This window comes from Ranitomeya imitator, chromosome 7, assembly GCF_032444005.1.
Source record: "Ranitomeya imitator isolate aRanImi1 chromosome 7, aRanImi1.pri, whole genome shotgun sequence".
NCBI classification, from domain to species: domain Eukaryota; kingdom Metazoa; phylum Chordata; class Amphibia; order Anura; family Dendrobatidae; genus Ranitomeya; species Ranitomeya imitator.
In genome coordinates, this window is record NC_091288.1 from 201,736,097 (window position 1) to 201,760,238 (window position 24,142).

Below are 24,142 nucleotides of genomic sequence, written 5' to 3' on the forward strand. Positions count from 1 at the left end.
AGAAAAATGTTCTACCTTCCCACGACTCGATCCAATCTCGTACAGTCGAGGTGACCGCTGGCAGACAAACCTTCCTCCAGGCCCACCTTCATTGACATGCATGCTTGGCTCGCCTGAAGGGCCATGCGCACCCAATGGGGAAAAGGTAATAAGCTTGTGCCAGACCCTTCTGCTCATCTCCCGTGTGGACAAAGGATCAGGCATGTGGAAACCTTAACTGCCTCATTATTTTCATGTCTTTACATCTGTCACTAATAAATTAAATACCCCCATATATTCAAATTGTACCCAATGTCACAGAGTTCAGAACTCAAAAACTTTAGTCCCTGCACAAGATTATTAATATTATTTTTTAATATATTATGACATTTACACTTTTCCAACTAATAATCTTAATTACAAAATATCCCATTGTGTAGTGTATAGTGCCCTATGATCATAGACCAGTCACATGACTAGTTTCAAATTAAAACTGCTTGTTCGTCAGGTGAAATGATTTTTAAGCTTGTTTATTGTCCAGTACACACACAGGTCTGGATAGGAACAGATTACCCACAAATGGCAGTGGCGGTAGAAATATATCTCCTATTTCATATACTCCAAAATAGGAGAAATTATATAAAAGTCTACAACTTCTAGACCACGAACATATCCTATGTATAATCTGATACTACAGTCATGGTTATACTTGATGGTCTATGATTGTAGTTCTACGGAGGAGCTGTAAACACTAAACGGTAGCAGTTTAGTATATTTTGTATTTATTTTATTTATAGATTAACTGTTTAGTTAATCTAACTATGCAATTTTTTTTTATACATTTATATCAAAACTGCTACCATTCAGTGTGAACAGCTCCCATGTAGAACTGCAATCATAGACTAACCATAACTGTAGTATCAGACTACACAGGGTGGGCCATTTATATGGATACACCTGGGTGGGCCATTTATAAAGTTGCATCCAAAATGGCCGCCATGGTCACCACTAGTGTTGAGCATTCCGATACCGCAAGTATCGGGTATCGGCCGATACTTGCGGTATCGGAATTCCGATACCGAGATCCGATACTTTTGTGGTATCGGGTATCGGTATCGGATACATAGAGATGTGTAAAATAAAGAATTAAAATAAAAAATATTGATATATTTACCTCTCCGGCGGCCCCTGGACTCAGCGCGGGTAACCGGCAGGCTTCGTTGTTCAAAATCAGCGCTTTTAGGACCTGAGAATCACGTCCCGGCTTCTGATTGGTCGCGGGCCGCCCATGTGACCGCCACGCGACCAATCACAAGCCGCGACGTCACCGCAAGCTATTAACGCGCTCATTTTTAAAAATGAGCGCGTTAATGGCTTTCAAAGACGTAGCGGCTTGTGATTGGTCGCGTAGCGGTCACATGGGCGGCCCGCGACCAATCAGAAGCCGGGACGTGATTCTCAGGTCCTAAAAGCGCTGATTTTGAACAACGAAGCCTGCCGGTTACCCGCGCTGAGTTCAGGGGCCGCCGGAGAGGTAAATATATCAATATTTTTTATTTTAATTCTTTATTTTACACATCCCTATGGATCCCAGGGCCTGAAGGAGAGTTTCCTCTCCTTCAGACCCTGGGAACCATGAGAATACCTTCCGATACTTGGTGTCCCATTGACTTGTATTGGTATCGGATATCGGTATCGGAGATATCCGATATTTTTCGGGTATCGGCCGATACTATCCGATACCGATACTTTCAAGTATCGGACGGTATCACTCAACACTAGTCACCACCCATCTTGAAAAGTTTTCCCTCTCCCATATACTAATGTGCCACAAATATGAAGTTGATATCATCAACCATTCCCATTTTATTTAGGTATATCCATATAAGTGGCCCACCAAGGTGTATCCATATAAATGCCCCACCCTGTACTTATATATAACATAATGAGAACAGGAACTGTATACTCAAAATGTAATGGTTTCATTTTTTTTTTTTTTTATTATACATTGAGTAAAAAAAAATATATATATATTGCAGAAGTGTACAAACCCTTCAAGAAATAATGAAGAGACAAGTATTAATATGCCATAAGGGCGAGTTCCCTGCCACCGCAGCACCACAAGGTGTCCTCTCAGCCGTACTGTTATATTCTTATGCACTGCACCAGCCGACACAGGGTCATTTCATTATTACAGACATTTAAATCCACCATAGAAAAAAGATTTCATACTTCTTACTGGTCAGGTCTGTTAGGAACTAATTCCAGCACTTGCTACGGCCCCAGGTGCTATGAATTCAGATCCAACACTAGTTCCGGATTAGTCGCAGTCATGAAAAGCCAAATCCGTCGTGATAAATCTGGACCGATTCGTCTTCCCCTCCTCCCAGCTGGTTCATCACCTTGTGTGTTGCTGGAATCATCATCTGGGTCATCGCCCTCTTCTGTGTCGCCCGCCCTACGTGGTACCCGTAGATCAGACAGAAGAGAGAGTTTTTCCCTTTCAGTATTGCACCCAGCGTAAGCCTGGAGAGGGCGAAGATAAAAAAGCGACTATGGAAACCAATACATAATGGAGTATATATTGTAGAGAGCTACTACTGTGCATGCTACAACTAACCTGCATGAGAAGCTGCGGGGAAGGATAAGCCTCGGTTATGGCTGCAGCCATTGCCGGACTAACTCTGTTTAACTGTTGAATTTGCCTACTCCAAACCAGAGGTAAACCTGTGAGTGATCCTCGAGGACCCCAACCTCGCCAGCTGCCCACCGAGGTGCAGAATGAGTACGACTGAGCTTCACAATGTTTCCTACGGACAAATAAAATATGTGACATAAACAAAACCTACAAAGAGCGGGGTCAACACTATTGTAATTAGCATTTTTGTGGGTCAGTATATTAACAACATTACCACATTTGCATAGCTCTTGACTATTTTACTAGCTTAAAATAACATAGTAACATAGTTAGTAAGGCCGAAAAAAGACATTTGTCCATCCAGTTCAGCCTATATTCCATCATAATAAATCCCCAGATCTACGTCCTTCTACAGAACCTAATTGTATGATACAATATTGTTCTGCTCCAGGAAGACATCCAGGCCTCTCTTGAACCCCTCGACTGAGTTTGCCATCACCACCTCCTCAGGCAAGCAATTCCAGATTCTCACTGCCCTAACAGTAAAGAATCCTCTTCTATGTTGGTGGAAAAACCTTCTCTCCTCCAGACGCAAAGAATGCCCCCTTGTGCCCGTCACCTTCCTTGGTATAAACAGATCCTCAGCGAGATATTTGTATTGTCCCCTTATATACTTATACATGGTTATTAGATCGCCCCTCAGTCGTCTTTTTTCTAGACTAAATAATCCTAATTTCGCTAATCTATCTGGGTATTGTAGTTCTCCCATCCCCTTTATTAATTTTGTTGCCCTCCTTTGTACTCTCTCTAGTTCCATTATATCCTTCCTGAGCACCGGTGCCCAAAACTGGACACAGTACTCCATGTGCGGTCTAACTAGGGATTTGTACAGAGGCAGTATAATGCTCTCATCATGTGTATCCAGACCTCTTTTAATGCACCCCATGATCCTGTTTGCCTTGGCAGCTGCTGCCTGGCACTGGCTGCTCCAGGTAAGTTTATCATTAACTAGGATCCCCAAGTCCTTCTCCCTGTCAGATTTACCCAGTGGTTTCCCATTCAGTGTGTAATGGTGACATTGATTCCTTCTTCCCATGTGTATAACCTTACATTTATCATTGTTAAATCTCATCTGCCACCTTTCAGCCCAAGTTTCCAACTTATCCAGATCCATCTGTAGCAGAATACTATCTTCTCTTGTATTAACTGCTTTACATAGTTTTGTATCATCTGCAAATATCGATATTTTACTGTGTAAACCTTCTACCAGATCATTAATGAATATGTTGAAGAGAACAGGTCCCAATACTGACCCCTGCGGTACCCCACTGGTCACAGCGACCCAGTTAGAGACTATACCATTTATAACCACCCTCTGCTTTCTATCACTAAGCCAGTTACTAACCCATTTACACACATTTTCCCCCAGACCAAGCATTCTCATTTTGTGTACCAACCTCTTGTGCGGCACGGTATCAAACGCTTTGGAAAAATCGAGATATACCACGTCCAATGACTCACCGTGGTCCAGTCTATAGCTTACCTCTTCATAAAAACTGATTAGATTGGTTTGACAGGAGCGATTTCTCATAAACCCATGCTGATATGGAGTTAAACAGTTATTCTCATTGAGATAATCCAGAATAACATCCCTCAGAAACCCTTCAAATATTTTACCAACAATAGAGGTTAGACTTACTGGCCTATAATTTCCAGGTTCACTTTTAGAGCCCTTTTTGAATATTGGCACCACATTTGCTATGTGCCAATCCTGCGGAACAGACCCTGTCGCTATAGAGTCCCTAAAAATAAGAAATAATGGTTTATCTATTACATTACTTAGTTCTCTTAGTACTCGTGGGTGTATGCCATCCGGACCCGGAGATTTATCTATTTTAATCTTATTTAGCCGGTTTCGCACCTCTTCTTGGGTTAGATTGGTGACCCTTAATATAGGGTTTTCATTGTTTCTTGGGATTTCACCTAGCATTTCATTTTCCACCGTGAATACCGTGGAGAAGAAGGTGTTTAATATGTTAGCTTTTTCCTCGTCATCTACAACCATTCTTTCCTCACTATTTTTTAAGGGGCCTACATTTTCAGTTTTTATTCTTTTACTATTGATATAGTTGAAGAACAGTTTGGGATTAGTTTTACTCTCCTTAGCAATGTGCTTCTCGGTTTCCTTTTTGGCAGCTTTAATTAGTTTTTTAGATAAAGTATTTTTCTCCCTATAGTTTTTTAGAGCTTCAATGGTGCCATCCTGCTTTAGTAGTGCAAATGCTTTCTTTTTACTGTTAATTGCCTGTCTTACTTCTTTGTTTAGCCACATTGGGTTTTTCCTATTTCTAGTCCTTTTATTCCCACAAGGTATAAACCGCTTACAGTGCCTATTTAGGATGTTCTTAAACATTTCCCATTTATTATCTGTATTCTTATTTCTGAGGATATTGTCCCAGTCTACCAGATTAAGGGCATCTCTAAGCTGGTCAAACTTTGCCTTCCTAAAGTTCAATGTTTTTGTGACTCCCTGACAAGTCCCCCTAGTGAAAGACAGGTGAAACTGTACAATATTGTGGTCGCTATTTCCTAGATGCCCGACCACCTGCAGATTTGTTATTCTGTCAGGTCTATTAGATAGTATTAGGTCTAAAAGTGCTGCTCCTCTGGTTGGATTCTGCACCAATTGTGAAAGATAATTTTTCTTGGTTATTAGCAGAAACCTGTTGCCTTTATGGGTTTCACAGGTTTCTGTTTCCCAGTTAATATCCGGGTAGTTAAAGTCCCCCATAACCAGGGACTGTTAACCTTGTGAAAAAATATTTTGTTTATATCACCCTTGCCCAAGGCATGCACTTTAATTTTTCTGTTGAATTGTGAGTTTTCGGCATTATGAACTGCAGTTCTTATTACTATATTCAGAAATAAATGTTAAAGTACCAAATTTATATCCACAGGATTTTTTTTTCTAATTAGTGGTCAAAAGAAATGCAATAATAAAATATGTGTTTCTACTTACATGTGGCAATTTCAAAGAAGAAATATAATACATTTGCACGTTCAGCAATAAAGACACCCCTAATTAACCCTTTAACTCCTTTGCCACTTTCCGTTTTTGTTTTTTGCTCCCCTTCTTCCCAGAGCCGTAACTTTCTTATTTTTCAGTCCAAATGGCCATGCGAGGGCTTGTTTTTTTGCGGGGCAAGTTGTACTTTTGAACGACACCATTGGTTTTAACATATTGTGTACTCGAAAACGGGGGGAAAAATTCAAGTGTGGTGAAAGTGCAAAAAAAAAAGTGCAATCCCATCAGTTGTTTTTAGGGTTTTCCATTACCATGTTCACTAAATGCTAAAACTCACCGGCAATTATAATTCTCCGGGTCATTACGAGTTGATAGACACCAAACATGTCTAGGTTTTTTCTTATTTAAGTGGTGAAACAAAAATCCAATCTTTAGTTAAAAAAAAAAAAAAAGTGCTATTTTCCAAGACCCTTAGCGTCTAAATTTTTCGTGATCTCGAGTCAGGCGAGATCTTATTTTTTTGTCCACTGAGCTGACATTTTTATTCATACCATTTTGGTGCAGATACGTTCTTTTGATCGCCCGTTGTTGCATTCTATTTCAATGTAGCGGAACCAGAAAAATGTGATTCTGACGTTTTGAATTTTATTCTCATTACGCCGTTTAGCGATCAGGTTCATTATTTTTTTATATTGATTGGGCGATTGCAATACCAAATGTGAATATTTGATATTTTATTCAGTCGCCATGACAGCACAACGAGAGAGGGGATCCGCCCTTCAGGGACAGGAAACCTCAGACATAAAAGGGCGGCACCTCACTCACCCGCCAGTTGGTTTCCTGTCCCTGACAGTGGAACCTCTTCAGACAGGCCCAGAGAAGAGGGTTGAAGATAGAAGCTATCCCACTCCTGACAGGCCGATGCAGGTAGCGGGGGTCCCCTACCTCGGCCTGATCAGGGGGATGGAAGCACCACACGGCAGGGGGACTGTCTGTGTAGGTGACAGCAGGAGGAAGCAGCCCTAAGCGGGGGGCTTGACTTCTGTGGTGCCGCTGTTCACCTGGTACGTGAGGCCCAATGGTGCGCATCTGCCGGAGCTCCTGGGGTCGGTCCGCCGCTGCTGCTGGGGTCTGCGGTGGCTAGGTGAGCGCTGCCGTCCTTGTTTGGCGCGTCTGCTCTCAGCGCCGCGGCCGTGTCCGGAAGGGGCGTGTCCTGATGACGCGGGTGCGGCGCGGGGCGATGACGCGGCCGCGCATGCGCGGTAGCGTCTTATCCTGGCTAATGGCGGCGCCCGGCGTCGCAGGGGGGGATTTTGGCCTCAGGGTGTCTGGCGCTCTACGGGCGCTAGCGGGGGCAGTACCAATTAGCGGTGCACCGAGGGATGTCCCTGCTGACCCCCCATCCGGGGGTGGTACCCAGGGGGATAGATTTAAACGCTGCACTGAGGCCTCAACATTGTTCCTGTCCACCATCTTGGAATGGAGTCTCTGGAAGGAACACCGCAGCTGGGCGGTGAGCAGCAGCAGTTACCTGAACAACCTTTGAGCAGCTCCCAGCGGCGTTCTAGTGGCAGTAGTCGCGCTGGTAGAGCCAAAGAAACTCAGAAGTCAACTAAGTCCTCTGGCCGTAAGGAATCTCCGGCTAAGAAGGACCCCCCGATCACGGTACCATTCACTGCAGGGATGGGTAAGTGAGCTTCGTGAAAGTACATTTCTGATAGCTGTCCCTCCTTGTATTCCCTCTCTCCTTATTAGGGGAGGAAATCTGTGTCCAAATCCAAACATAGAGAGTGTGCCATCTGTACGGAACCTCTTCCGGATGGACATAAAAAGAAATTGTGCAGCATCTGCATTCAACAATTAATTGAGGACGAGACCCCTGGCCTTACGTCTACTCTTAGGGATCTGGTTAGACAGGAGGTCAGAGATTCCATAAGGTCTCAGAAGACAGTTTCAAAAAAGAGGAAGGAGATATTATCCCCAGCCTCGGATGTGGATTCAGACACGGGTGGTGTGAGTTCGGATTCTCATCCGTCATCATCATCAGAGGACGTGGAATCTAGTCGAACCTGTCTATCACTGGACAGGGTTAACCGCTTAGTCAAAGCTGTCAATAGCACTATGGGCATTGAGGAGACCCAGGCGGAATGTTCCATCCAGGATATAATGTTTAAAGGCATAGATCGCAAATCCAGAAGAGTATTTCCCGTAGTTGATAAAGTTAAGTCTCTGATTACGAGAGAATGGAAAAAACCCGAAAGGAAGGGGTCTCTCCCACCAGCGTTCAAAAGAAGATATCCCTTTGAGGAAGAAGCTTCTTCCTCCTGGGACAAGGTCCCGAAACTGGATGCGGCGGTGGCTAAAGCATGTAAAAAGACGTCTCTTCCGTTTGAGGATCTGGGGAGCCTAAAAGACCCGCTTGATAGGAAAGCTGAGGTATTCCTTAAAGGAGCTTGGGAAACATCAGCGGGTTCCCTGAGACCAGCGATTGCGGCCACCTGCACTGCCCGGTCGTTGATGGTATGGCTGGGTAATCTAGAAGACCAGCTCAAGGATAAGGTTCCTAGGAGCGAGATCCTATCATCTATGTCTATGATTCAGGATGCAGCAGCCTTCCTTGCGGATGCGTCAGCCGATTCTGTTAGGCTAGCGGCAAGGTCATCAGCACTGTCCAATGCGGCCCGTAGGGCTCTTTGGATAAAATGCTGGCCAGGAGACTTGCAGGCCAGATCAAAACTATGTGGCATCCCCTGTGAGGGGGTTCATTTGTTTGGCCCAGTGCTGGATGAGCTTCTAGAAAAAGCAGGTGACAGTAAGAAGCGATTCCCTCTCCTAACAAGACCCTTCTATAGACGGGACTATAATAGAGGAGGGCCATATCGCCGAAGATCGGACAGGGATTCAAATAGAGAATCGACCAGATACAACTCTTACAGGAGAAGAGGTAGAGGTTACATGTTTAACTCTTCTAGAGACTCTAAAAAGCATCAATGACTGGCGGCCCAGGTGGGCGGTAGGCTTTTGGCCTTCTACCCAGCCTGGGTAAAAATCACCAATAGTCCATGGATACTCAGTATCATTAAAGAGGGGCTAAAGTTCCAATTCCACCATACCCCCCTGGAAAAATTCAAATTAACTCCTATCCGTTCTTCTCCCGCAGAACAGTTGGCGTTGGAGTCAGAGGTTCGAGATCTCCAAAAAAAAGGGGGTTCTCGTTAAAGTACCTACGGAGGAACAAGGTACGGGGTTTTACTCCCCTTTATTCCTGGTAAAGAAGCCAGATGGATCTTATCGTACCATCATCAATCTGAAGGGCCTGAATGTATTCCTGCTGGTCCCATCCTTTAAAATGGAATCTGTGAAGTCGGCAATAAAGCTTCTTTTTCACAATTGCTTCATGGTTGTCTTAGATCTGAAAGACGCCTATTATCATGTCCCGATACATGCAACTCATCAGCGCTTTCTCAGGGTGGCGATTTCTCTTGCCGGCACAGTGGAGCACTTTCAATATCGGGCACTCCCCTTTGGTGTTGCAGTCGCACCTCGGGTGTTCACTAAGATTATGGTGGAGGTTATGGCACACCTTCATGAGCAAAATATACTAATAATTCCCTATCTGGATGATTTATTGATCGTTGGGCGCTCAGAGGTACACTGTAAAGAACAGTTGGGGAAAGTGATGGCGGCGTTACACAACTTAGGATGGATTATCAATCTCAAAAAGTCGCGTCTTCAGCCCTCAACATCACAGCAGTTCTTGGGTCTTACTGTGGATTCAGCTCAGCAGGAATGTCGCCTGCCAGACTCAAAAGTTGATACTATTCACCGGCTGGCCTCCAGGGCAATTAGTAATCCCGTAGTTTCCCTAAGAAGTGCTATGTCACTCTTAGGTTCACTTACTTCTTGTTTTCCGGCGGTGATGTGGGCACAGTTTCACTCCAGGGCTCTGCAATGGGATGTTCTGCATAATTTTCGGCGTCTGGGCGCTAACCTTGACAAAAAATTTTCCCTATCTGTAGAGGCCACGGGTTCACTAAGGTGGTGGACACACATCCCTAATCTGCGTAAAGGGGTACCTTGGACATATCATATATCACGGGTAATAACAACGGATGCTAGCCCCACGGGGTGGGGAGCACACTGGGAGGACAATTGCATTCAGGGTCTGTGGTCCCATTCTGAGCGAGACACGTCCTCCAATCTGAAGGAATTGATGGCGGTGGAATGCGCCTTAGATAGGTTCCTTATACCTCTGCAGGGTAGACATGTTAGGATACTCTCTGACAACCAGGTGACCGTTGCTTATGTGAACCACCAAGGAGGTACACGGTCTAGGTCATTAATGAACGTTACAAATCATATCTTTCAGATGGCCGAAAATCACCTGCTCTCCCTTACGGCCCTTCATATAAAGGGAAATCTAAATACCATGGCCGATTACTTAAGCCGCAACGAGCTCAGACAAGGGGACTGGTCTCTAAAACCGGCTGTCTTCAATCAGATCGTGCGGTTGTGGGGATGTCCAGAGATAGATCTGTTTGCCAGTCGAGGAAACAAGAAACTCCATCAATTCTGTTCCCTAGACCCAAGGGACAACCCGTACGCAGTCGACGCTCTTCTGATCCCCTGGAATTTCAATCTCGCCTACGCTTTCCCTCCTCTGAATCTCATTCCTATAGTTCTGAGGAAAATTCGCGAAGACGGAGCCCGAGTGGTTTTAATAGCCCCATTCTGGCCCAGAAGGTCTTGGTTCCCATGGTTGAGAAGCATGTCCATTTCCCAACCATGGATCCTCCCAGAAATACCGGACCTCCTTTCCCAGGGTCCAGTCTTCCATCCACGAGTAACCAACTTGCACCTGACAGCGTGGAACTTGAGAGGTCACTTCTGAAAGGAAAGGGATTCTCCCAGAATCTTGTAAATACTCTACTTAAAAGTAGGAAAGCCTCCACGACTAGCATTTATGTTAGGGTATGGAGGAAGTTCCTATCAAGTTCAGGAGCACAAATCGATCAAAAACCTGATATTGCTCAGATCCTAGAATTTTTACAGAAGGGCCTAGAGTTAGGCTTAGCCACCAGCACCCTTAGAGTTCAGGTTTCAGCTCTAGGGGCACTATATAATTCCAACATAGCCAGTAATCACTGGATAACAAGGTTTTTCAAAGCGGTCACCAGATCCAGGCCGGTTGTTAAACAGAGAATAGTTCCATGGGACCTAAATCTTCTGCTCTCAGCTCTAACACAAGCTCCGTTCGAGCCTATTGACTCTGTCCCGATCAAGATCCTGTCGGTCAAAACAGCCCTCTTAGTTGCTCTTACATCGGCAAGAAGGGTTAGTGATCTTCAGGCATTATCCAGGCAACGTCCATATATGCAATTTTTGGAAGATAGAGTGGTGATGAGGCCTGACCCTCTTTATCTTCCAAAGGTTGCCTCAAAATTTCATAGATCCCAGGAGGTGATCCTACCTTCATTTTGTCCTAATCCCTCTAACAATAAGGAGCAGAGATTTCATTGTTTGGACGTACGTAGGTGCCTTCTTAAATACATTTCAGTAACAGACACCTGGAAAAAAGACCACGCATTATTTTTATCCTACCAGGGGGTTAGGAAGGGACTTAGAGTATCAAAAAATACCCTAGCCAGATGGATTAGGGAGGCGATATCTCTTGCTTATACCGCAGGTGGCGTGGAGATTCCAGAAGGTATAAAGGCTCACTCCACTCGTGCGGTAGCCACATCCTGGGCTGAGAGAGCAGAAGTATCGATTGAGGACATCTGTAAGGCGGCCACATGGTCTTCTCCATCCACCTTTCTTAGACACTATAGATTAGATCTAGGTGGCTCCTCCGACCTCACGTTTGGGAGAAGGGTGCTGGAAGCTATTATCCCTCCCTAGTCACCTTTTCACTTCTCTGAAAGTCTCTCGTTGTGCTGTCATGGCGACTGAATAAATACGTACGCTACTCACCTGGTAGCAGTGTTTTTTCAGGAGCCATGACAGCACCCTTATATTCCCTACCCTCTTTGTTTATGGGTTCAACACTTCCTTTAGAAAATTCCTAAGTTTATTCACTGGGTGAATTGTACCATATATTAATATTGTTTATGTGCTACTAACCTAGAAGGTCCTTTCATACTCTGTAAACCAACTGGCGGGGGAGTGAGGTGCCGCCCTTTTATGTCTGAGGTTTCCTGTCCCTGAAGGGCGGATCCCCTCTCTCGTTGTGCTGTCATGGCTCCTGAAAAAACACTACCACCAGGTGAGTAGCGTACGTATTTTCTATTTTATTTTGAATGGGGCGAAATGGGGTTTGATTTTAACTTTTATATATATATGTTTAAGATTTTTAAATACTTTTTTTTTTTTTTAGTTTTGCATGCTTCAATAGTCTCCATGGGAGACTAGAAGCTGCAGTTGTCTAATCCAGAGGTCCCCAACTCCAGTCCTCAAGGCCCACCAACATGTCATGTTTTCAGGATTTCCTTAGTCTTGCCCAGGTAATAATTGCATCACCTGTGCAATGCAAAGGAAATCCTGAAAAAATGACCTGTTGGTGGGCCTTGAGGACTGGAGTTGGGGACCTCTGGTCTAATCGGCTCTGCTACACACAGGCAATGAATATTGATTGCCTGTGTGTATCAGAAATGCTCACATGTGATGAGCGCCAACCACTGGGAGGCGCTCATAGCAATCCGGCTATGACAACCATAGAGGTCTGATGGAGACCTCTGGTTGGCATGCCAACCCATTGGTGACCCGCGATCACATGACAGGGTCACTGATGGGCAGGATTTCAGTAAACCCCAGTTAAATGCCGCTGTCAGAGATTTACAGCAACATTTAACTGGTCAACAACAGCGGGTGGATCATGATTCCACGTGCGGCTGTTAGAGGCACATGTCAGCTGTTAAAAACAGCTGACATGTGGCGGGAAAAATGTGGGCTCAGCGCAGGACTCCCATCGAAGGAAGGGATTCCGACGTGGGCGTACTATTACTCCCAACGTCGGAAAGGGGTTAAAAATAACAAATACAGTTATAATTACCTTACGCCTATTTCATAGAAGCCATGGTCTCCTGTAAAAAAGGCTGTCAAGTTTGGGGCAGGAGACCTGGGACCAGTCCATGCAACACACAAATGTATCAATCGGGCATATGGTAAGTTCAGGTGGTGGCAGATTCTTTATGGCAATAATATAAGGAACATTTTCTGCACAGAATAATGGCCATGCATAGTAAGATTCTGCACCACAAATCCACACTAAATGTACATATTGCGCCTCCTGACAGCTGCTGGCCTGGACACTTCAAAAAGCACCACAAAAAAATATATTAGATAGATAGATAATGTTGGGGTACTCACCGAAATGGGCGCTGAGCCACGCTCTTCGTCACGGCACATACATGCTGCCCGAGCTGCTTCCAAGTGTCTAGGTTTAACACCTCCATGTTGTAATACAGCTGTAGAAACACAAGGGCCTGACCTCCCAGAGCGCAACAAGGAGAAGACAAATGTATTACACAATTAACCTTCATTTATATTGAGAATCAGCGCTGAACTGCCTGTTCCTCAAGCACTGAACGCAGAGAGCTGAGCGGTCCCTGACGCCATGATTTCACTTCTGCCGTATTTCTAGAGAACCTGTGGTCCTTAAATAAGCATATTATTAGCCCTGAACCTAATACCCTCATGAAATAAAACGGTCAGTGTTGCCAATAACAACCAATCTGATCTCAGCTTTCGTTTTTTAAACTGCTCTGGAAAGAAGAAAGCTGCACTGCGATTGGTTGCTCGGGGAAAGGGCTAGTTTTTACTATTTTGATAAATGAGGCCTAAGGTCTCTTACTCATCCTGTGTCATTATAACCTCAAAGATGGGGTTGGCTAAATATATTATTAATTAATATTACATATGGTGAAATATAGAAAACAACCAATTAGCTCACCTCATCTATTTGTCTCCAGGTTACCCAACCATCTTCCTCATCGGGCTTTGATTTCACCTCCAGCGAATGCCTCTCCATTTTGTGAGACAGCCTTTGACATCTACGAGTGTGAATAAACATCTAATGGAAGAGTCTGGACACTCACTGTACGCGGTTTTATTAAGAGACCTGCCCCCAAAATTCTCAACGTCACAATGTTAAAAAGGTGAAAACCTTTAGGATATATTTCTTCTTGGCTGCAATACGACAATTTAAGGCTTTGTTCACATTTGCGTTGTGCGGTGCTGCGTCGGCGACGCAACGCATGCAAAACGCAGCTTTTTGTGACGCATGCGTTCATTTTTTCATGATTTTTGGCGCAGAAAAAACTGCATCATGCAGCGTTTTCTGTTGCGCCAAAAAGATGCATGCGTCACAAAACGCAAGACAACGCATGTCCATGCGCCCCCCATGTTAAATAGAAGGGCGCATGGCGCATGCGTCACCGCGGCTGCGCCTGACGCAGCCCCACAAAACGCTAATGTGAACGTAGCCATAAAGGGGTTTTCCTGTACTTTGAAATTGATGGTAAAGAAAAGATACGGCCATAATGGCCCCATTAGACTGATTTAATGGATATCTGTAATGAAAAGAATCCGTAGCCTGGTTCTTGTTTAATTCACCTTAGAAATGTTGGTGCAATTATTATTATTATCATTATTATTTATTATTATAGCGCCATTTATTCCATGGCGCTTTACATGTGAGGAGGGGTATACATAATAACCTCTTTGTGCATCAGGGACTATGAAGAATATTTTTCTTTGCTGTGGCCCCTCTGCATTTGTATGTTCCTCATTTTTTAAATTTTGCGCTAGTGCTGCAATTGGCACCGGTGGCGCTTGCGCACATTCTTGTCCCTGTGGTCTCCAGCAAAATGGTGCCGCTGACAGCACATGCACAGATTGAGATCTCAGGTTGTCATTGAGCCAAGATTTCAATCTGCACATAGACAGCCACCAGTGCCATTTTGCTGACCTGAGCATGTGCTGCCTCCGGGGCCATTTTGTTGGAGCCTGCCAAAGGCTGACCTGAGCATGTGCTGCCTCCGGGGCCATTTTGTTAGAGAACACCGGGACATTAATGTGCACAAATGCCGCCCATGGCAAGAGAGACGCTAGCACAAACTTTAAAGAAGGAGCCCAATACATATGTTGAGGTGCTACATCACAGTCGAAGACCCTAGCCATAGTCCTGCCCCGATGCACAAAGTGGCTATTGCACCAAAACTTCTAATGTGAATAAAACAAGTACCAGAATACCATTTTTTTCAGTACAGGTATCCATTAAATCAGTATATCAGGGGCATCATGGCCACACCTATACACAGGTTATATTGCAATGACTGATTCTCTTTATAAGGCTACCGTCACACTAGCAGTATTTGGTCAGTATTTTACATCAGTATTTCTCAGCCAAAACCAGGAGTGGGTGATAAATGCTGAAGTGGTGCAGATGTTTCTAGGATACTTTTCCTCTAATTGTTCCACTCCTGCTTTTGGCTGAGAAATACTGATGTAAAATACTGACCGAATACTGCTAGTGTGACGGCAGCCTAACAGTGAACAGACCCTGGAGTGTCCACCCTCAAATACTGCAGCTCAGCTCTTATTGAAGTGAATGGGAGCCGAGCTGTAGTACCCGAGGAAGCCCCTGACGATGCACACAGGTGTGCCGTTCTGCTTTGTACAGCATTTGCATCTAGCCACAGCAGTACCTGCTAACACAGCTGGTGAGCGAGGGTGCCAGGAGTCAGACCCCCATTGCCCTCATATTGACGACCTAACCTATGGATCTGTCAATTGCTAAAGTCCCGCAAAACCCCTTTAAATTAATTACAAAGGACCTATGAAAATAATAGCACTTGCCTACGATAGTCTCGGAGTCCCAAAATGACCAATGTGATTTTCTTATCAGGGTACTTCTTGGCAAATCCAAACACAGAACCTGGGGTCTCTTCATTACTGGAGGTTTCTGGAGCCTGCGGTGTACAGCACGATAATTTAAATATACAGATAAGCCAAGTGGGTGTGGTTCTTAAGGAAATGCCCGCACTAAACAGTTAATGATCACGCCCACTGCGTAAAAAGATGTAAATTACACACAGAGGGGGAAAAAGGCCACAACTCTGATACGGAGAGGGACAGGAACAAAAGAAAAACAAAGTCAGATTCAGGAGATCAGCGGCATTTACTCCAGGTTAAAAAAAAAAACTACAACATTTATGCCAAGTAATAAATGTATGTATGTATGTATGTATGTATGTATATATATATACTAGATTGTGGCCCGATTCTAACGCATCGGGTATTCTAGAATATGCATGTCCCCGTAGTATATGGACAATGATGATTCCAGAATTTGCGGCAGACTGTGCCCGTCGCTGATTGTTTGAGGCAACCTTTATGACATCATCGTCGCCATGGCAACCATTATGACATCTACGTCAATACTGTGCCCGTCGCTGAATCAGAAACGTGAGATGTCTACGTCCTTTATGACATCATCGTCGCTGTGCCCGTCGCTGATTGGTCGAGGCCTGGCGGCCTCGACCAATCAGAGACGCGGGATTTCTACGTCGATGCTGTGCTGGTCTCTGATTGGTTGAGGCCTGGTGGCCTCGACCAATCAGAGAGCCGGGATTTCCAGGACAGACAGACAGACAGACAGACAGACGGAAAAACCCTTAGACAATTATATATATACTAGATTGTGGCCCGATTCTAACGCATCGGGTTTTCTAGAATCTGCATGTCCCCGTAGTATATGGACAATGATGATTCCAGAATTCGCGGCAGACTGTGCCCGTCGCTGATTGGTCGAGGCAACCTTTATGACATCATCGTCGCCATGGCAACCATTATGACATCTACGTCGATACTGTGCCCGTCGCTGAATCAGAAACGTGAGATGTCTATGTCCTTTATGACATCATCGTCGCTGTGCCCGTTGCTGATTGGTCGAGGCCTGACGGCCTCGACCAATCAGACGCGGGATTTCTACGTCCTTTATGACATCATCGTCGCCTCGACCAATCAGAGAGCCGGGATTTCCAGGACAGACAGACAGAAAGACAGACAGACAGACGGAAAAACCCTTAGACAATTATAGATATATATATATATATATATATATATATATATATATATATATATATATATATATATATATATATATATATATATATATATATATATACACACATTCCCCTCTTTTCTAGCACTACTCTTGGAATATCTCCAGATAACCCCTTTGATTTTTGCATAATTAAGTGATTTGAAACTTTAATATAATTTATATTCATGAATAATTATCGTGTTTTTTTCTAGTAAATGAATGGTACACATGTATGTACAGTTGAAATCAAACTATATAAAATGACACTACATGTGTTCCTCAATATCTGACATAGAGAGAGAGACAGAGAGAGAGAGGAAGAGAGCATCTGAGTGAATTAGTGTTACGGAACTGCAACACGAGACTAGGGTAGAAGGGGGAAAACTGACCCTGCATTATGAATAGGCTGATACCCTACATGTCTTGTGAATAGACCCACCAACGATCCTAGGCTAATCTTAAGCGAAGACCTATAGATAGGGGGAAGGGGGTCCCTAAAAGATATAATGACTGGGTACAAAAAATGGGTCACCTCCTAGTAGAAAACAAAGAGAAGGCTGCAGATACCAACTGAAAACAGAAACTAAGAGTAGCAGAACCAAAGGTCCCAGTACTGCACTAATTAAACACACAGAAGACTAAGCAAAGGACCAAGCCAGAACTCAAGCAGATTAGCACTGTTGTCCAGCAAGGGCTGGGAGGCAGGTGCTGGTTAATAAACAGTTATACAAACACCTGACCCAAGACAAACCCAGCACCAGAGTAAAAAGACCAGCTGCCAGAACACCGTAAGAAAATGGCGGATATTCACAAACTAAACAGATACTAACAATTAGAGACACACTTGTGGATGTATTTTAATGCACACCTGAAACACACTGCTTCTTTGTGTAGCATCATGGGAAAGTCTCAAGAAATCAGCCAAGATATCAAGAAGAGAATGGTGGACTTGCACAAGTCTGGCTCATCCTTGGGTACAATTACAAGATACCTGAAGGTGCCTCATTAATTTCTACAAACAATTATACAAAAGTACAAACAAGATGGGAATGTCCAGCCATCATACCGCTCAGGAAGGAGATGGGTTCTGTGTCCCAGAAATTAACGTGCTTTGGTCAGACATGTGCATATAAACAAGGACAAAAGCAAAAGACCTTGTGAAGATGATGGTTGAAGCTGGTAAGATTGTGTCAATAGCCACAGTGAAATAAGTACTGTATCAACATGGGCTGAAAGGCCACTCTGCCAGGAAGAACCCATTACTCCAAAGAAACATAAAAAAAGCCAGATTAATGTTTGCAAATGAACACAGGAACAAAAACCATCATTACTGGAGACATGTCCTGTGGTCTGATGAAACTAAAATTGAACTTTCTGGGCATAATGACCATCGTTACGTTTGGAGGAAAAAGGGAGAAGCTTGGAAGCCTAAGAACGCCATCCCAACTATGAAACACAGTGGTAGCAGCATCATGTTGTGGGGTTATTTTGCTGTAGGAGGGACTGGTGGACGTCACAAAATAGATGGCATCATGAGAAAAGAAGATTATGTAGAAATACTGAAGCAACATCTCAAGACATCAGCCAGGAAGTTAAAGCTTGGGTGGAAATGTGTTTTCCAAAGGGCAATGACCAGAAGCACACTGCCAAAATGTTAACAAAGTGGCTTAAGGATAACAAAGTCAATGTTTTGGATTTGGAGTTGCCATCACAAAGCCCTGATCTCAATCCTATTGAAAATGTATGGGCAAAGTTGAAAAGGAGGGTGCGAGCAAAGGCAACCTACAAACCTCGATCAGTTACACCAGCTTTGTCAGGAGGAATAGGCCCAAATTCTGACCAACTATTGTGAGAAGCTTGTGGAAGGACATCCAACACATTTCGCCCAAGTCATTCAGTTAAGAACAATGATACCAAATACTAGTGAAATTGATGAAAACGTGTGACTTTGCAGTAAGTAAAAAAAATGCCTTAAAACATTCTCTCATTATTCTGGAATTTGGCAAATATTAATAATTATGGTAATCCTAATTGACCTAAAACAGGAAAGGTTTATTCTGATTTAATGTCAGATATTGAGAAAAACATGTAGGCGTGCCATTTTATATAGTGGATGGAAACTTCTGGTTTCAACTGTAAATAAGAAACTTTGTAATATATCTTATTGAGAAATTGGCTTATTTCTCCTCCTGGACTGATCTTTCAATCTCAAAATTCTCAATTTACGGGTACAATGTGTCTTCCGTGAATACAGATCTCCCATCACTAAGATAGGAGGAGACAGTTGGTGCTCCTAAACTTCTATGGAGAATTTGCAGCAGAATGTCTGGTTGTCTCTAGCTACTCTCTACATAGAATTTTAAAAGCAACAACTATCATCTCTTAAATCAGTAATGGGAAATAAGTCTATATTGACTACAGATTTTACTCATAAATTGAGAATGAACGATCACTCCAGGAGGAGAAAGAAGCAGTTTACTCTGAGAAGATATATTACACAGTTGCTTATTTTAATGTGTGCTATGGATTTATGAAATAAAAATGAAAACAGTGATTACTCTTTTAGAACATATTTCAACTTACAGTCATTTTCAAGATCACTGTTTGCTGTTAATGAATCGCATAGAGGCCTTCTACTTTCCATAGCTTGTATACAGTCTAAAATATTTAGCCTGAACCCAGTGCTGATACATTTCACCTGTGCTGATACATTGTAGCATACCACCAGCACATAAGACATGTGTGTGCTGCTGATTATATATGCAGAATACAGATGATTGTTTAGACTTCATATAATTGTAACAACAATTGAACTCCAGCAACGCGGTTACAAGATAGATCTGCAGAATTATACCATTCACCAACAGCAAACCGAGATCTTGAAAATAGTAGTGGATCATGGACTGCTTATAACCCACTTCTCGCTCATCCCCTTTACCTGATTGCAGCCACGAACACTTAAGAGAAAGTCTTTAGGCTCCACAAGTATCAACATTTCACGTTCTTCTCCTCTGCAAAGCTCCAGACCCTCCTGCAAAATAACACAAGAGGCAGAAAATGAGAGCAGCCCCAATATGAGAGCAAAAGAGGGGAGAAGCCAGCGCTGCCTAAGGTTAAGACGCGATACATAAAGTGCAAATGCACATATTGATTTCTAACTGTATTTTCAAAATGAGACATTTAGCAAACAATTGATCAATTCTTTGAGCCACCCCGCCACTTCACGGCATTCTCATAATGGGGCAGTCCTACACTACGTTTTTTATATTCGCTGTGCCATAAAGGCCTCCTAAATGAACTAAAAACAAGACCACATTAAATGCAAGCTGTACCTGGAGCATTACTGAGTCACCCCCATGGTGCCAGAGGAGGCAAGCGAGGATAAAAGTTGACCAGGTCCAGACAGACATTTCAGATTCAAACTCCACACTGCCCATCCAGAGCCACAGATGAAGAGTGAGACAGGCTGAGACACAGGTGCATAATTAAACAAAGCGCAGGGCAGGGCTGCTGTGTGTGTGTACAGCAGCCTATCAATCACAGAAACACAGAAAGAATGGCACATGTAACCCGGCGCGTCGCACGGCAACAGTGGTGGTCAGCCACTTACCAATATCAGAGCAAAAGAGGGGAGAAGCCAGCGCTTTTTCTGTGGTGCTGGATGGGCAGTGTGGAGGTTGGATCTGAAATGTCTGTCTGGACCTGGTCAACCTTTATCCTCGCTTGTCTGCTTGTCTCCTCTGGCACCATGGGAGTCATTCAGTAATGCTCCAGGTACAGCTTCCATTTAATGTGGTCTTGCTTTTAGTTCATTTAGGAGGCCTTTATGGCAAAGCGAATATAAAAAACGTAGTGTAGGACTGCCCCAATATGAGACTGCCGTGAAGAGGCGGGGTGGCTCAAAGAATTGATCAATTGTTTGCTAAATGACTCATTTTGAAAATACAGTTAGAAATCAATATGTGCATTTGCACTTTTATGTATTGCGTCTTAACCTTAGGCTGCGCTGGCTTCTCCCCTTTTTTGCTCAGCCCCAATATGGACCCAAACCACAAGTGAAAAAATAATGCTGTAAAAAAAAAAGCGGAAACACTGCACAAAAATTAGGACTTGTATTGGTTGCTTGTTCACATTCCCATCTTTCTTTGGAGCTAGTTTTCAAAAATCTATAGTTTCACAGGGCTGACTCCAGGAATTTCAGGGCCTCATACTGGCAACATTTTCAGGCTTGCTTGAAAGCTCCTCAAAGGTTCCACCACAGGCTCTACCTCCAAGACTCAAACCTTCCACAGTCCCACCGACCACTCTTGGAAAAACGTGCTTTCTGCATCACGTCCTCACATATCACACATTAACAGTTTCCATCAAACATCACATACATAGTCATCAGCTTTTGGCCAAAATATTTTTTCAGCTGCTTCCACGACAAGGTAGACTCTGTTGGCCTGGCCCTACTCTATTCTAGCCTATTAAAATATTTGGTAAAACACCCAATATTCATTTTAGGCATATTTACTTTTTTTTTTCTTTAAGGGAATGCATCAGATTAATTTTTTTTTAATGACCATTAATGCCGAATACATGGGACAAATACCATCACACCATGATAAGATCACATATTACCATCACATAGTGACTGTATTTGTCTCCTGTATGTGGTATTATTCAGTCACTATGTGGTGGTAACATATGATCCGGCCATAGTATGACTGGATTTGTCCTTTGTACGTGGTATTATTCAGTCATACCATGGTCGGACCACATATTATCACTACACAATGATTAAATAATATGACATACACAGGACAAATAAAATCACACCATGACTAGATCACATATTAACACCATAGTGACCGAATACCACCTCATACATGGGAAAAATACCGTGACGCCTTGACCAGACCACACATCACCACCATATAGTGATCATACAATCATACAATACTGATCATTAATAAAAAAAATAAAAATAAAAACACAATACTAATATTACCATAAGTGCCATTGTACACAGGAACTCTGTACATTGTATACAATGTATAGTGTTAGTGTACAGGTGACGCATTGACTCACTGATGACGTCTCAAGTTTAAGTCCTTCATCTTCACTGTTCTTCTTCATCCAGCACAGAAAACTATCACTTCTTCCAGCCTAGACTCATCTCTGCAGAAATTAACACACATATCCAGATCACCGCTTCCAGAGCTCTTTCCCTGCTTTTTACCCAACTTCTACAATGCGCCAGATGAAGAAAAAAAAGTGACAGTGTCACCATGCACGGTAACCAGACCCTCTATTGAAATCAGTATCCTCAAAAATATAAAATAGATTACAGCAGTAATAATATCCCCCTGCAGTAATGTCTCACATTTTATAATTCACCCCATAGCCATCCATAAAGTGCAATGCATCCCCATAGTCATCCATAGAGTATGATGCACACCCCCTAATTATCCATAGAGTATAATGCACCCCACAGTTATCCAAAGTATAATGTATCCTCATAGTTAGCCATAGAGTATAATGCCTCCCCATAGTTAGCCATAGAGTATAATGCATCCCCATAGTTAGCCATAGAGTATAATGCATCCTCATTGTTAGCCATGGAGTATAATGCATCCCCATTGTTAGCCATAGAGTATAATGCATCCCCATAGTTAACCATAGAGTATAATGCATCCTCATTGTTAGCCATAGAGTATAATGCATCCCCATAGTTAACCATAGAGTATAATGCATCCTCATTGTTAGCCATAGAGTATAATGCATCCTCATTGTTAGCCATAGAGTATAATGCATCCCCATAGTTTCCCAGAGTATAATGCATCCCATATTTTGCCATAGAGTATAATGCATCCCCATAGTTTGCCATAGAGTATAATGCATCCTCCTATCTAGCCATAGAGTAGAATACATCCTCCTACTTAGCCATAGAGAATAATGCATCCTCATAGTTAGCCATACAGAATAATGCTCAGCCACTATATATGGCCACTGTATACTCACCAATTTAAATAAATAGCCTTCACTCCAGTCCCCCACTGTGCAGTTTCCTTTTCTGAAGCGGCAGCCCCGGTCATGTGGACGCCAACGTCAGCTGCTGGCCTGTGATTATCAGGTACCTTGTATTGCTATCCGTGCACGGGCCAGGGGCCTGATGGGTCATCATCTGTACACCACGGTCGTTACGCCACTGTCTGAAGCCTGATGAGCAGAAGCAAAAGAGAAGGGGCCTGGACCCAGTCTGGACCCCCTCCTCTAAGCTTCTGCTCACTGGACACCATACACCAGTACTGATAATAATGCACTCATAGCGGACATGAAGTGTCCATATATTCATTTTCATAAATGTGCAAATGCTATAAAACTCATCTTACTACACATGTCCAGTCTCCGGGCATCTCTCTCCGCCAAGTGACACTATAGGGAATAGAGTGCGGCTCTATGGCGTAATTATAGCTGGCTGTGCTTAAGGATTCCAGAAGATCTTCACATCCAACATCCTGGAGGAGACCTGTAGGAAATGCAGTAAGATACCATAGATTTAAACAGGATCCATCCCATAGAGACATATTGGGTTCAAAATTTCTCTGCAGAATTGTCTGCAGATAACACTATGCAGAAAAAAAGCATACGTTATCCTTGTTGGAATGGAGAAACATGCCATAAGATGGCTCCCTGGTGGCCTTAAGCCCTACACTAGGGTCAACCTGAAAAAGCAGAGCCCAATTATAAAGAATGGTGAAGGGACAGTATGTCTGTATAGCTGTGGGGGAACTGTAAGTCCTAGCATAGCTGAACTGCAGGTGTAAAGCTACACATTTCCTGGCTTTATACGACACTCCTCTAATCATACATACTGCAATCCTATACTGTCACTATCCCAAGGTTTCTTCTGAAATGTTTCATAAAGCCATCCATACAAAGTCCAATGAAAATAAAAACTGGCCACTTTTAATCAATATTTTGGATCTTATTTGTATCATAATTTGGTACATGCCCCCATTTCTAACATCAGTGTGGCATCCGTTTTCTTGTATAAAAAAAAAAAAAAAAAAAAAATGAAGGCACTCAAATTACACATCGGTGGCATTGGTCACTGGTGTGTAGTTTTTTTTTTTTTCCCCCCACCGACGCACTGATATAAACAGACAATTTAAGTTCATAACTCGGATGAAAACAGACACTTTTTTTTGTTGTTGCAGACACACAGTTTGCCAGAAAGTGAACATAAAGACATGCGAACAGTCCCATAGACTAATGGTTATGTATATTCAGTGACATAAATGAATAGAACACGTGTGAAAGATGGAGGTCTGAATGTGGTGTCACATACTCACTAGAGATGAGCACATAGATTTGCAGAACCCTAGTTCAGCGGACACGTTAGTAG

At 43.3% G+C, this 24,142-nt stretch overlaps 1 protein-coding gene across 2 annotated transcripts in view; it reads right to left on the bottom strand.

Annotated features, from left to right (window-relative positions):
* Positions 1 to 1,953: 1,953 nt before the first annotated feature.
* EME2 (essential meiotic structure-specific endonuclease subunit 2) overlaps positions 1,954 to 24,142 on the bottom strand; it is a 29,047-nt gene continuing 6,858 nt past the window's right edge. For both annotated transcript variants that reach the window (XM_069734365.1, XM_069734364.1), the window contains 7 exons: positions 23,127 to 23,263; positions 19,688 to 19,780; positions 15,501 to 15,613; positions 13,594 to 13,693; positions 13,011 to 13,126; positions 2,600 to 2,789; positions 1,954 to 2,505 (listed from right to left, as the gene is read on the bottom strand). In XM_069734365.1, the coding sequence (XP_069590466.1) occupies positions 2,269 to 2,505; positions 2,600 to 2,789; positions 13,011 to 13,126; positions 13,594 to 13,693; positions 15,501 to 15,613; positions 19,688 to 19,780; positions 23,127 to 23,263 (986 nt within the window). In that variant the 3' untranslated portion in view covers positions 1,954 to 2,268. The remainder of the gene's footprint in view (positions 2,506 to 2,599; positions 2,790 to 13,010; positions 13,127 to 13,593; positions 13,694 to 15,500; positions 15,614 to 19,687; positions 19,781 to 23,126; positions 23,264 to 24,142) is intronic.